The 15,482-nt window shown below is 37.8% G+C and overlaps 1 protein-coding gene across 2 annotated transcripts; it reads right to left on the bottom strand.

The window, feature by feature from the left end:
- Positions 1-374: 374 nt before the first annotated feature.
- On the bottom strand, positions 375-5,456 carry LOC136219833 (F-box protein CPR1-like). Of its 2 annotated transcripts, XR_010684285.1 has the most exons (5): positions 5,102-5,456; positions 2,348-2,550; positions 2,212-2,257; positions 2,007-2,106; positions 375-1,403 (listed from the first exon to the last, which is right to left on the bottom strand). XR_010684285.1 is itself a non-coding variant. In XM_066007390.1 (1 exon), exon 1 carries the CDS (start codon positions 5,218-5,220, stop codon positions 4,066-4,068), a length of 1,155 nt encoding a protein of 384 aa, XP_065863462.1. In that variant the 5' UTR covers positions 5,221-5,456; the 3' UTR covers positions 3,895-4,065. The 2 variants fall into 2 exon arrangements, 1 of the variants encoding a protein (XP_065863462.1); XM_066007390.1 differs by lacking the exons at positions 375-1,403; positions 2,007-2,106; positions 2,212-2,257; positions 2,348-2,550 and having other exon boundaries at positions 3,895-5,456.
- Between the last annotated feature and the right edge of the window lie 10,026 nt (positions 5,457-15,482).

Genomic DNA, 15,482 nt, shown 5'->3' with positions numbered 1-15,482 from the left:
TTAAGCCTAATTTAAATAATGTTTTTTTAACTCAATAATGTCAAACTAAAAAAAAGCATTGTTTTTAATATATTTTAAAAGCTAGGTTTTATAATTAAGGATGTAAAATATATTTTTATAGTCTAAAATTTATGAATGGAGCTATAAGATTTTTAAATTAAGGTATAAAAACATACTTTATTTATTTATGATATATAAAAAAATGTAATATGATTTAGTTATAATTTTATATCCATGATTTTTATGTAAAAAGTCCAAAATTATATATACATATAAAAGAGTTGCACCTAATATATCATTAGCCATTCACAAAAGTCAAGTGCTCTTTATGTTTTAAAGAATTTTATTTAACACATAAGGGAAATTTTTTTTGAAAGAATGAATGAATATATTAATAAATAATAGAAATGACATCTTGATGAATAAATTGCCAAATTGGGACAGGGCAATCCTCTATGAACACCATAAGATCATGCACATCTAAGGCCCGTTTGGCTAAAAAATGAGCTGTTTGATTTCCTTGTCTAGTTACATATTGAATTGAAGATCAGCTAAATATAGAAAGCCAGCGAGCAACATCTTCATACATGAACCGAAGTGTGGATTGGGGGAAATTCTTCGTTTGAAGAGCTACCACCACAGTCTGAGCATCGGATTCGATGATAATATGGTTGAAGCAACAGTCCCGCGCCAGCTTTATCCCTTCCAGCACCGCCTGGAGCTCAGCCTCTTCCACCGAATCGCAGTAGTTGAGCGGAACACCAGCTGAAGCCATGACTTCTCCGTTAGAATTCCATGCAATTAATCCGGCTCTACACGCATGGCCATTTGCACCGAATTAGGCATCACAGTTAATTTTTGTGACGCCGCTCGGGAGAGGATACCAGACTTTTGTAGAGCCATGATTCAATTGGGCAGGAATACTAGCTTGGAGGCGACTGGATTTTTCTAGAGCTGTGTTCGCGTCAATCTCGCGGATGTAGTCCTCGGATTTCCACAGCACAACTTCAGCATCCGTCCATTGATTATCATGCCAGAATTTGTTTCGTCGGAACCATATCCACCACATCGTGGTTATCGCCATTCGTAGTTCAGTGTGCAGGAGCATATCAAAACACAGCCGTAGCCAAGTCTCCATACTATCTGCTTGTAATTTGTCCACTCTAACAGAGAGATTATTTCTTCCAGACTTTTTTAGCCTCCTGACAGTGGATAAAGACATGGGTTAGAGTTTCATTAAAAGAATTACATACCTTACATTCATTCTGAACCATCAATCCACGTCGTGAGAGAACAGCCAGGCAGGGGAGAAGACCTTTCGCCAACTTCCAGCAGAAATGGTGAATTTTCGCCGGTAGCCGAAGGCGCCAAACTTCTCGGAACCAGCTGCTGTCTCCGCCAAACTTCTCGGCATCCGCCAAACACATAAGGGAAATTTTTAAACACGTTAAAAGCGCATAACACTTTAAGCAAAAAGCAAAAAAAAGTTTGAAAATATACTTTAAAGAAGTTTAGAACATCAAAAGCTTTAAATTTAAATAAATTTAGAAAATAACTCATGTTAAACAAATTCAAAAGAGATAAATAATCGTAAGATATTTCTAAACATTGAGATTCAAGTGACTTTTCCAACCAAATACAGAAGACTAAGACAAAATGTTATTTTCATATAACATATTAATTTGGTTTGGCTTAACAGAAACTTTTTTAAAACTAAAATTGAATAAAAAACTAAAAACCAAAACTATCAGAAAATACCGATTTTTATCGAATGAAAACTTTATTTCAACCAAGGAAAAGATTCAATAAAATCGAACAAAAAGCCAAAACCAAAAATATCACAAGATACTCGAACAAAAGTATTCATTATAAGATCAATGCAATGATGAATATGCTTTGCTTACAAACTGAAAACCTAATTAATCAAAGGTAACTCAATAGCACAAAAACAAATAAATAGAATAAACATCATTCACAACACAATCAATCATAAGGCAATGAACAACCTGTTTCAAGCAACATCTTCAATTAATCCCAGAATACAGACCACCAGTGCAGAACAATGGTCGTACCGCTTACTATTATTGTCACAATCTCCAGAGTGCTCTGTTTATCAACACCATTGTCAGAATTTTCACTATTTCATTGCCATAAACTTGGTTTTTCTTATTTTGACAAAAAAACAAAATTGCTGTGTTGAAGCAAACTTACCAAGTTCACTCGGTCCCAGCCTATTTGAATCTCTTTAAATGCCAATCTGCAAAAGAATTGGTGCAAGAAGGTCGTAACTTTGGGTTCATTTTCAATGAATGATCAGCATAAGTAATAATGTATATATCAAGCCTACCCCATGTCCAGTAGAGAGTGAAAGGGCTGTTACAGAAGCAGCAGCAGCATGTAAGTTGGGAACATTCCATTGTGTAAGGTTGTGGAGTCCGGTACGTGAGGTAGCAATGCCCACGACACCGAGGAGGGAAAATAGGTGAAGAATCCTGTTTCCATGTTCCCCATTGGGATATCGGGAAAATTCGAGCTGGAATTGGCACCAAGCTGCATAGTGCATAGCGGAACAATAACAAAAGAAAATAAACGATATAAAGATCAGCCCAATAAACAGCTGCACCAACATCACAAACTCAAATCATTTATATCATATTCAGAAAACAAAATTGCAATCTAACACTCGTTCGTTCGCGATTCTCAATAGGACAGTCAACTTATCTTGCGGATATATATACACTTTTAGAAGAGTGAAACCGTAAAATACATGGGTTTTGATCTGATATCGACTATTTTCACTTCTGGATTTGGGGGGAGATATGTAATTTAACTGCTACGAGCCTGATCTCCAAGCATGTACCAGCAAACAACAGGGCATTAATAACTAGTTTAGTTTCTCTCGTAAATTTTTATGGAAGATGACCTTATAAAACGCATGTCCAAATCATATGCAGTAAATCGTTTAGGCACTACACGAATTTATCAGATTGACCTTTGATCGTGCAATAAAAAAGTGACATCCACAAAATTATACAAAATAAAGATTAGACCAATATTCTTGAGGGTTTTTAATATAATCATCATAGGAACACAACACTAAATCACTTCAACCAAATTGAGCTATTTCATCTAAGCACACACTTGTGGCATGTCATGAAAGCATGACTTGACTATCAGCATGAAAAGATCCAGCAGACAGAACAATTACATTACATATCATTGGTGAAGAAGAAATTGAACCACACTCAGAACAAGAACTGTTCAGCCTGACAACTGATAAAAACCCAAGCATCCATAGCCAAAACTTTCCCATACACTAATCTTTAAATTAAGACAATGGTTAAAACAAGAATAGCACATCCTATCATTCCCAGAAGTAAAATAGCACATCCTATCTTCAGTTTCATCAAATAAACAAAGTATGAATCACAACAACAAACTGAAATACATACCATTGATGAAGCAGCAATTGAATCAAGGATCATGAACATATCTTAGCAAAGAGACATCCCTCAGATCCACACAAACCTCACCTACAATGGCTGAATGGAATCTCTTAGGAGAAGAGGGGCATGTGGGATCACAAAACAGTTCCGCCCCATATATATACAGATGTTTTCTCAAGTTAGTTAGTGTAGTAAATGTTTGTGCAGCTATCTATATGTTACCTGTTTTATGAGTTCTTTGAATTCCATGAAGCAATTACTATCATAATATATACAATTACAGAATTCTTTTAGCTCCAACCTCAAATACATATGTCCGAAATAAAGAAGACCAATTATAAGAGAATTTTTCGTTTAGCTCTTGTTTAATGATCGATGTTTGTTTCTCTATGGTAACCAAACACTTCATATATAATGTTTGGAGTAAAACAATAAAAAAAAGGAGCTATGAAAAGAAGAATAATTTTTTTATTAGAATTGAGAATCAACTACAACAACAGCTGAACCAGATAATATAACACTGGTCATGTCAATAATAAGAGAAATTAACAAAACAAGAAAGATGAAAAAGGACTAACATAAAAGCAAAATAATCAAACATATATCGGCTTCTTTGTCTCTATTGTTTTATGGGCAGTCGCAGCCCATCCTCATCCTCAGCATTGGGTGAAACCAAAGTCTCAACATACAAAACTGCCTCATACACATGTCGATACATACGGATTTCATCCAACTTATACTCTTCCCTTCCACGCCTGCTAAACTTTCTATCAGTTTGATATACGAGCTCATCCCTCGTAGAAATGCATAAAACAGACGATCCTAAACAATTTAATGGCGGTGAGTTCTTAATCGTAAGTAAATGAACCCAAAAACCATATTCCTTCATCATCCATATCTCCTTATTAGTAAAAGATCTACCTTTTGAAAAGGAAACACAAAGACATCCTTTGTGCTCAAATAAATTTTCAACTGTGGATTTCCGTGGGTCATGTACTGGTATTTGAAGCTTCTCAAATGACTCTTTGGCTACATCAAAAGCTAAAACATAAGCTTCACTACGGCGTGAGGTACATGGTACCAGAAGCCAATGGAATATTCCACTTAAAATGATCGCCAAGGGGCGCGAAGGATGCATATCATATCTACGTTCAAAAACATGCATATCATATCTATGTTCAAAAGCATCCGGTGGAATGCATCTAATTCTTTTCCATGAATTTGCATTCAGAGAGAAAACGTTGCATGTGCTTCTATCAATCGATATAACTAACTTAAAATCATCAGCAACGGAATCATAACCTAACCCATGAAGGTAATAGGCGTACTTGTAGCTATCAATTACTTGACAACTCAAATCAGCTACTATATTTCTACACTCTCCAGTCAATGGGTTCCATATGGAAAAATTGTCACCGTAAAAATCAGTGGTCACACAAACTAATCCCCTGCTTGAACCTACAATTTTGGCATAATTAAGAGATGATTCCCCTGGAAAATTGAAAGGACGAGATAAACAAGAATCATCCAACGACGAACTTTCATAATCTAATATTTGAACCTCAGAACCAGTTGTAGAGAAGAGAATCTTAGGGTTTTGAGGTGCTCTTTCACAGTGAAGATTGATGAACATAGGATGAGAGATTAAAGAGTACCATGTCTTGCAGGCTGTTTTGAACCGCAATACAGATTTTGCAGGAAGCTTTGACAGTATATCGGCAATGATGTCACCGGGGATGTAATCGACTTCTGACATATTCCCGCCGCCGTTCATCGTCGCAGGTGTTTCTCGCAGTTTCGGTGCCTTGTAGATTATCTCTGAGAAGCTCGGGGATATAGTCCGGAGTTTGAATGGATCTCAATTGAATCGCCACTGGTATATTTAAAGCTGTGTATGCAGTATTTGGGTAGAATTCGAGTTTGCTAAGAATTCCATGTACGTGTGTATACATGATATATCTGGGAAGAATCCAAGTTTGGTAAGGATTCTATGTATCTCCAATATTTAAAGCTGTCTATCTATTATGGGTAATTTCCAACTCTCTGATTTCAACATATATTAATTAAAGGCCTAATATACAAATAACCTCTGAACTTTCAATTGTAAAACATAACCCCTCAAACTTGTTCAATAATAAAACAGAACCCCAAATTGTTGACACAGACTGCAATTGAAGAAACATGTGAAATACAAAAGATGCAAACACTCGTGGAATGTGATAATCAGATCTTTGGACCCAAAAAAAATCAGTATTTAAGTAACCAAATCCTCAATTTTTCAACTTATTCTTCAACTTCTTTTTCTTCTTTTTGTTATTCCTATTCGTTTTTTTAGTGATTTCTTGATTCAAAGTTTTGGGATATTATGAGGCTGAAAATGTGTTTATGTGGAGAAATAACTTCATTGAAGATTTCATGGCGTGATACGAATCCGGAGAAACGTTTTTACGGTTGCTTCACGTAGGGGGTAAAAAAAATCTAAATTTTGGATTATGTTTTACAATTGGACAAGTTTGAGGGGTTATATTTTACAATTGGATAAGTTTGAGGGGTAAGTTGTTACAATTGAAAGTTGAGGGGGACAGTTGCAACATATGGACAAGTTCAGGGAGTTATTTGTGTATTAGGCTTTAATTAAAAAATTAATAAAAAAAAATGTAACAGGTCAATAAGGATGGTCCGATGCATCACGCGTCCCCCGCCTAATACTTTATTTAAATTCAAATTAAATACATAACATTACCAAAAATAATAATAATTAATTATATAATTATCCATATTAACACAAATTTACTTAGTGATAAAGTATATAAGAAAGCTCTCTCCTTGACCCATCAACCTTGGTCCCATATCAAATCCTGTCTGACTTGGACATGACTCATCGTCTCCGGGCTAGATCCTTAAACTGGAGGAGCTACAAGGCAGACAAGCCCGTCTCTAGTAAGAATTTATAAATATCCTCTGGCTATAACCACAAAATGGTAACTTTTTCTCTCTCCCTAACGTTTGGGACTTTCTTTCTCTACGTATTTTCTTTATTAACTTTAGCATCGTAGTGTACGTAGGGGACCGTTCCCAATACAGCTCGACCCACAGTTATATCAGGTCTGACTTCTCAATAGACCTGTTCATTGATTGGGCCGGGCCGGATCTAACCGGGTTTGTCATATATTTATATTGTCCAAGTCCAGTCCAACCCGTAATATATTCACATCATGCTTGGGTCGGGCTGGGCTAAGTTAAAAAAACAAATTCTCAAACTTAGCCCGACCCGTCCAACTAATTATTAAAAAATTAATTATAATGGTAACAAATAAAATTATAACTAAAATTTAATTAATTAATGTGTACTATTGGTAAACAAAACTTCTAGAATTGCTTTACTTCTGCCTCTCATTGCTTCAATTGGCAGTGTATCACGAGTTGTAGTGAAGTTATATTTTGTAAAGTATTATATATATCAACTCAGAGAAAAAAAAGTATTATACAACCGCTCGAAGTCGGGGCCAGACGAAAGTGAGCTGGGGTTATCGATCATGTGGTGGTTATGGTACAGCCGCAACTTGCATATTCACGAAAACATTCCATTGGATACACACACCCTCCTTACAAAGGCGGCCTCCTTTCTCTTGGATTGGATGCAGGTAAACAGCCAGCATGAACTCTGTAGCCCCGTTAATTTGCCCCTAGACCCTTAAAAGGTTTGGCATCCTCCGCCCGCAGGTATCACTAAATTCAATTGTGATGCCACATGGGTGGTTAACAGCCTCTCCACACGGGTCGGGGTAATCACACGGGACTCCCATGGACACGTATTATTATCGGCTGGTATACCTATTCAGGCATGTCCAACGGTGGAGGCAGCCGAACTTTCTGGTATTTGGGAGGGTCTCTGCCTGGCCAGAAGCGAGAACTTCACGCACGTCTGCTTCGAATCGGATGCCAAGGTCGTTGTCGACAACCTTATTCGCGGAACCTTTCCACTGTCCTCACTGAATTTCTTGTACAGGGATGTCGCCAATTTGGCTACTTCATTCTCTATTTGTTCATTTCGCTTTGTGCCTAGAGAAGGAAACCAGGCAGCGCACCACTTAGAAAAATGGGCCGCTTCTCTTTCCTCTCCTATGGTTTTACATGGAGATTGTCCGACTTCAGTATGGCCTCTGGTCTGTAAGGATATTCCTACTATTAATCACGATTGTTTTCCCCCTCAAAAAAAAGTACATATAAATAATGTATATTAAAATTCAATTGATTATCAATTGCTAAATATATATTTTAGAGTAATTGTAATCCTAAAATAAATAAAAAAATCAAATATATATAAATATACAAAGGTGGAATGGGCCGGACCGGGACAATTCGGGTTTACAAAATAAATCCCAAGTCCAACTCTTTTTATGTACGGGTTCAGGCCAAGCCAGACCAAATGATGAAAATACATGCCCAAGCCCAACCCATGATGGACGAGCTTGGGTTGGTTGGACGGACCAGTGAGTCTATGAATAGGTTACTCCTCAACATTTGGTGCGATGAACGTGGACCAAACATTTTTAAAACTCCTCACCTTTTTTCTCTCCCGGAACGACATGACAGAAACCCCCAGCCAGTGGAACCCACTCCCACCAAGGAATTTGTGGGAACTAGCCCACCCGCTCGCCAGCAATAGCTGGAGGTAACGACTAACTGCCTCAACTTCACAGACGGTGTAACGACTAGTTCCTCCATAGACTTAGAACCGGACTCGGCAGCTGAACTCTTGAAGACGCTATAGTAGTTCCACGTGGCCAGAGCAGCCAGGCAAAGGCCCAACGTTAGATGTTGGCCACAGAGACGACCATGCTAAAAGATAACAAGCGGATATGAGACTTCCTGCAACTCAAGCATTTGTTGGCATCTGAGGTGGCCACTCTGGGTTTGGAAGAGGTCAGGGCCCTACACACGGAAAAGGAGTCGACCCCCATAAGTTGCAACACCCTCGCTCTCATGCCAAGGCAAACCGAACGATTGGAAAACTAAATTCCAATGGTTCCTAGACTAAAAGGCCTTAGGGGGCCATGGCAGGAAGCATCACGTCAAGCAAAACTCCCCCGGTCCAGCGAATCATAGAGGCCAGCTCCCCCAAGAACTGGAAAACCCCCTGTTTCCCCTCTTACATACGAATCGAGAACCCCAAAGAGCACTACGCCATGTTCATGAGCATGATTAATCTCTACTCAAAGGAGGAACATGTCATGTGCAAGGTCTTTCCCACCACGCTGGTAGGCGTGGCACAAGAATGGTATCAAGGTCTGGCTCCCGCATTGGTCGACTCCTTCGATCTCCTCAAGGACCTCTTCATCGCCCACTTCGTAGGGGTCGTCAAAGCCAAAACAATCAGCTCTGAGGTCAATGACATCAAGCAAAGGTTGATGGAACCTCTAAGAGGATATATTGCACGGTTCCACCACATGTCATCACAGGTCAAGTCGATGAACGTAGAGGTTGCACTGTGACTTAAGCTCAAAGTTTATGTTGTAAACCGTTGTGTCCAACCCTTTCACCTTGGGTTGTTGGCTAGATTCTGAAGGATTTGAAGCGGAAGCATGTTGGTATTTAGGAGACGAATTTCAAAAAAAATTCCTAAACAAACAATCAGTGTGATCCAATCACTCTGATAAACAGTCAAACATCTGATGTCTGACATCAAATCTTTAACCAAGATCATTAAGTTCTTCAATAATCAAATTGATATTTATACTACGAGATTGGAAAAATACCTCTTGTAGATTCCAATCGGGTATTAAAGCTTCTCTAGCGGTGAAGCCTCTAGTCAGTCCACTAAGTCGATTAGATCAAGTCTCGAAGAAACTGATTAATCTTGCTCAATTGTGAATCGAAGCCACACGAAACAATCAAAACCCTTTTGATTGTATATATATATATATATATATATTAAATATAATAATAATATAATTATTATATAATAATTAATTATATTATTATTTATTATTAATAATAATTAATTAATAACTTAATTAATTACTATTATATCTTTTAACAAAATGCTAGAGAAGCTATTTTAAAACACCTTATTGCATTTTGAAAAAAACATCAATTTAAATTGAGTAAGAATAATAATTTATAATTTCCTCAATTGAATATCAAACAGTGTTAGAATGTTTTGTCAATCCCATTGACATATTCAATTGTGTCAATCAATTAATTAAAACACTTTTAATTAATCAATTTAACTAAAGCTTGATACAAACAACTTGCATGTGTGTGACTTTCTAGGTTCATCTTTAACTGGCATTAGAGGCATAATAATAACACTTATTAATTATGTTAGGAATCCAATTCCTTGTACTACAAGTGTATCCTATATAAGCTTAGCTTATATATACTTATAGTCCTCTAAAGGTCATGATCTCCAGCTAACACACTACGCCATGACGTCCCAATTAAAGAATGAAGTTACTTGAAGTAAACTTATAATTAAACTAATTATGAATCATTGATCATAATTTCCATACACTAAAGTCCTTTCATTAAAAATCTCGATCTTCACTAGAGCCACAAAGTGTCATGCTCTAATTGTCAAGATACTAAGAAATATTGATAAGTCTTTGATAAAATAAGACTCACATCAAGGAACCATTCCTTGATACTTATCTCATAAGATGAGTCCTGGTCAGGAACTCATTCCATCAAAAAACCAATCAATAACTATCTTAGGATTTATCTCTATTTACTTAGAGTAATGAATCCTCTATTAGCAAACTCTTGTTACACTACACAACTAACTATAGCGATTCACTGCCGGATTACCAGAATTAAGATCCCAGTATAAAGCAGGAACAAACTATAATTACTTGCGCAAGAACAACTAAGTTTCCTCAAGTCAAAGGACTATATGCACTATTATGACCTAGATAATAATTATGTTGACTAGGAGTAAACCTTTGTGGAATTATTATCTAACGTCACAGTTCGAACCATTCACCTCTTTGAATGTCAACATATTTATTCAGATATCAACATATCAAACAGAATGAGATTTTCTGTTTCTGATTAATATCTCATACTAATCGAGAAAATAAACAGAGGTGATAGTCTAAGGATAGATGAGTGTCCAATTCATTATCCACCGACTATGAACATTTAAGATTATTATTTTACCAAAGAAATATATCTCATTATTATTAACTCTTAATAATATTATCTCTTTGTAAATAATCTTTGGACTAATATATATTCATTAAGTAATTAAACAACATAAATAATTACACATGAATACATATTTTATTAACTGCCATTTGGATACAAAATTCACACTGTAAAATATACAAAAGGAATGGCCTAGGGCATACAACACTTACAGATTCCACCACCTCTTTGGTAGGGGTGGAGCTTATGGGGAGAGGAGTTTCTACCATCGCCTTTGTTGTTGGTAATATCTCAGGAAGGTTAGGGATATTTATGTTTGATCTATGCTTACGCGCCAAATAATGAGAAATGTGTCATTTTGGGTGTCGTCATCTGGGTTTGCTAGAGTGTGGTTGACATGCGTCGGGAGCGGTCCTCTGAATGAGCTCCAATGATTAAGTTAGTAAACATACAAGATCATGATGAATGATTTGGAGAGAGATAGAGAGGAGAACCTCCTCCCTTCTTTTGACTACCTCAGTGCCTTGTATAGGCTTTGGGCTTTTGTGAATGTCATAGGAGCCGGTTCTTATCAGGTTCTTGATGTGAAAGGGTCGGAAGCATGCTACCTTAGTATCCCACTACTAATTAAGTGTGGTATTTATCTTCTATATGGGCCGTGGGGGCCCAACTTAGGTAAACATGGTCTATTCCCAAATACCTCATCATTATATAGCTAGGTTTCAATCAACAAAAGAATAAATAAATAAGTATACAAACTCTAATATGGCCACATCGATGACGTTCCTAACATCCAAATTGGTAAGGCAATTATATCAAACAACTTCTTATTGTATTGTAGATTGTTATTAAATAAAAGTAAAATAATATAATTAAACAATTAAAAGTCATTTGTATATAATTTTATATAACAATGAATAGCACATAATATCTACAAATATTGAGATTTTATATATATATATATAATCACTTTTATGTTTCATCCAATAAACTAATCAAATTTGTCGAGTTTTTGTTCATTTGTCACTTGCTCTCTTAAAAACATAAAATGTAGGTTATAATTAATCAATCTATATGTCAAATTAAAGATGGTTATGCATGTAAAAAAAACCTAAGACCCTTAAAAATATCTAAGAAATTATTTAGAGTTATGGGTATTCCAAAATAAATTTCAGATCGATCGGGAAAGTATGGAATTAAAATGGACTACTTTCTACTCAATTTCTTATGGAGTCAAATTCTCATCCGTACGAGTCAGTTATTCTTTCTTTTTTATTACTTTCCCAATAACAAACTAAATTATGATTAGTTGACAATATTGGTTGGTATCATTAAACCATCACCTATTAATACCACACCAACATTATTTGATTCCAAATTCAGAGCTCGTGATCAATCCATAGATACCGATAGAAAATAAAAAAGGCACTCAAAATAAGTACATGTTCGAGCATCATTGACTAACTCCTTATATCAATTTCGATTTATTTCAATATGAACAACAATTCCACCTCAGATTGACAGTTTCCGCCGCTGACTCTAACTATCGTCCATAAACTTCCAGAAAAGCCAGACTAAGTAATAAAGTACCTCGTATTTTTCCCTCTGCATCGGGTTGTCTTGTGATACCTTCTACAGCTTGCCTCGCAGCAGTACCTTCACCGAGAAATGGTGAAAATGAAAAACAAAGTTTAAGTAAATGCATCTGATTACGAATCAATTTTTAAGCTCTTAGAGTTAGAATATGGAATTGTTGCAAAATAGTATATTTTGTAAAGTTGTGTCTGTAGTTTATTTTGCAACTTGAATCACTGTAATCCAATTTCTTATGAAATAGTTATGGTCAAACTACAAATGATTGTCAAATCTGCTAGTAGTTACGAACAAGGAGAAGAAAATCGAGTTCAACATTATTTCAACTCTAATGGGCATCAAATTTGACCAAAATGGAATAAAAAACAAGATTAATGGTATAAAATCTTTCTAGGGACATAAATACTTAATTAAAATACGTTTTATACATTATTAAAACAAAAATTAGAAGAGTTTGTACAATTGAATTTCAAAACCATTTAGAGAGTTTTGAGATCTATCTCTTCTTTTTTAGATCTTTCCCTCTCTTTTAGATCTATCTTCTCTTTTTCAGATCTGTCTTCTCTCTCTCAGATCTGTTGTCATGGTGAAGAATTTTTATGAAGATTGAGAGTTTTGAGATCTATCTCTTCTCTTTTAGATCTTTCTCTCTCTTTTAGATCTATCTTCTCTTTTTCAGATCTGTCTTCTCTCTCTCAGATCTGTTGTCATGGTGAAGAATTTTTATGAAGATGGAGAATTTTGAGATCTATCTTCTCTCTCTCAGATCTATTTCTCTCTTTTAGATCTTTTTCTCTCTTTTAGATCTATCTCCTCTCTTTCAGATCTCTCTTCTCTCTCTAAAACACAGGATCAATTTTATAACTCAATTTTTTTTTTCTCTCTCTCTATTAGTTATAACTAAATTAACTATAACTAATAGTAGAATTTAAGACCTAAATCCTAAAAACAAACGGGCGATTCTTTTGGCGATTTTTCATGGCGAAGGAACGGGAGGCTAGGTCTAGGGTGACGATGGGAGGAGCGGGCGGCCGGGCTGCGAAGGAGGCGGTGGCTCGTGTGGCGGCGAAGGGGCTAGACGTGGATCTGGATCTGGATGGAAGATTGGCGGAGGAGGCTAGGAGATCGGCGGATATTTCTCCGTGGGTTAGACGGTTCAGTACCGACCGTATCCGTGAAAGGTCGAAGGAACGGGTTTCTGTTCCGGAGGAAGGCGTTGCTAGGGTGGGGCTTGGTGGCTCGGAGTGTGGCTTAGTGCCGGCAACCCCGCGTCGCTGCCTACACTCGTAGGAGAGCCAGGCAAAGGCCTACCGCCCTCCCCAGCCGAGGCGATAAAATCCGCAACGCAGGCCAAGGACCCCGCCCCCGCTCATGCTCTCCCTCTCCTGCAGCCGGCAGAGAAACGGAGCCAGCGCTCCCGCCTACACCATCAACCAGTCCCTTGGAAGGAGGTCTGCCAGCCTAAAAGCAGGGGGGTTTTGGCATCAGACAAGCTAAAGATAACAATAAGGTCTTGTTGATGAATCTCCTCTGGAGAATGTGGCAGAACCCTTCTTCTCTTTGGGTTCGATTGCTTTGTGGAAAGTATCGAAAGGACAAAATCTTTGGGGGCCCTAAAGAGAGGATTGTCAATTGTTCTTTCCTTTGGAAAGGGCTCAGTGCTATGTTTGCTGAGTTCTGCACGGGGGTTGGCCTAGAGGTGGGTAATGGTAAGTCCATAAGCTTCTGGTATGACACCTGGATCGGAGATAAACCTCTTATAGAGGTTTGCTGCTCTCCCCCGCCTAGCAATTTCCGCAACTGGAGGATTGCCGATGTGGTGGACTCTGATGGGGACTGGATTTGGTCTATGTTTGATTCCTTCTTGAGCATTGATTCTCTCCTCAGAATCAGGGGAGTGAAGATTAGTAACCTTGAGGAGGACAAGGATAGGCATTGCTGGGCCCTGACAAAAAATGGAGCTTACTCTTGCAAGTCTGCCTTTGAAGCTTTTACTCTTGACAGATCCGACCCTCTTTCGGACACTTGGAAATCCATTTGGGCTCTGAAAATCCCTTACCGAATGAGGAGCTTCCTGTGGCTTGGAGTCAAGGACAGGTTGCTGACTAATTCGGATAGACATAGACGTCACTTGGCGGATTCAGGTGCTTGCAGTAGATGCAGAGGCCAAGTTGAATCTTTGTGCCATGCCCTTAGGGACTTCCCTAAGAGTAAGGAGGTTTGGCAGAAAGTTCTTCCGCACCACATTCTCCCCTCCTTCTTTGCCTACCCTGAGAATGACTGGTTCTCCAATGGGGTTAAAGGTAGGTTAATGGCTAGCATGGAGCAGGGAGACATTTTATTTGCTATTATCTGCCACCACCTTTGGAAGTGGAGAAACGAGGAGATCTTTGGTGAGAAGACTGTTTTTATTCAGAACTTACCCGAGTTCTTCTCTAAAAAGCTCCTTACCATTACGGGGAGCTTCAAAGGGGACCCCCTTGCCAATTTTACCCAGAATAAAGAGGTTCAACTCGGTGGGTGGTGTAGGCCGAAGGATGGGGTGGTTAAGTTGAACACGGATGGCTCCTGTCTCAACAATGGAAAGATCGCGGCTGGAGGCGTGCTTAGGGACGCAGGAGGTGCCTGGTTGTCTGGATTCACCCATAACCTGGGTTTGGGCTCATCCTTTTCAGTGGAACTTTGGGGTATTCTTTCTGGAGTCAAGCTTGCCAGAAATCTGGGTATTAAAAGGCTTGCTGTGGAGTCTGATAATATGGAGGCTATTAGTATGATCTCTAATAATCATGCTTTTTGTCTTAGTAGCCAGAACCTTATCAAAGCAATAAGAAGTCTTGGCTCCTCCTTTGAGTCCTTAGAGTTCAGCCACATCTATAGAGAACAAAATCGAATTGCGGATCGCTTGGCGGCGGCTAGGCACGAGGGGATGTTAGGTGTTTCCACCCTTTCTGATCCTCCTATCTATCTTTCTTCTCTCCTTTTAGAGGACAGAGTTGGGGTTAGCTTTCCTAGGCTGATCCCAGGTTAGCTTTTGTCTCGGTGTTGGTTTGTTTTCTTTCCTGTTTCTACCCAAAAAAAAAACAAAAATTAGAAGGTCAAATATCAAAACTCTAACTCATATGTTCTTCAACCGAAATCAAAACAATCTTAAAACGAAACTGATCTTAACTGAAATGTTTTTACATGAGAATCAAGAATATTGTGTTAAACCTCTAAGATGTTGGCCGAATTTCTATGTATGGTCACACAGAAACAAGAAGAAGAAAAAAAAAAGAGTTTTTAGAAAAAGGTGAG

The sequence above is a fragment of the Euphorbia lathyris genome, chromosome 2 (assembly GCF_963576675.1).
Source record: "Euphorbia lathyris chromosome 2, ddEupLath1.1, whole genome shotgun sequence".
Taxonomy (NCBI): Eukaryota; Viridiplantae; Streptophyta; class Magnoliopsida; order Malpighiales; family Euphorbiaceae; genus Euphorbia; species Euphorbia lathyris.
Note: the sequence above shows the minus strand (reverse complement) of the source record. Positions and strands in the feature narration are given on the sequence as shown.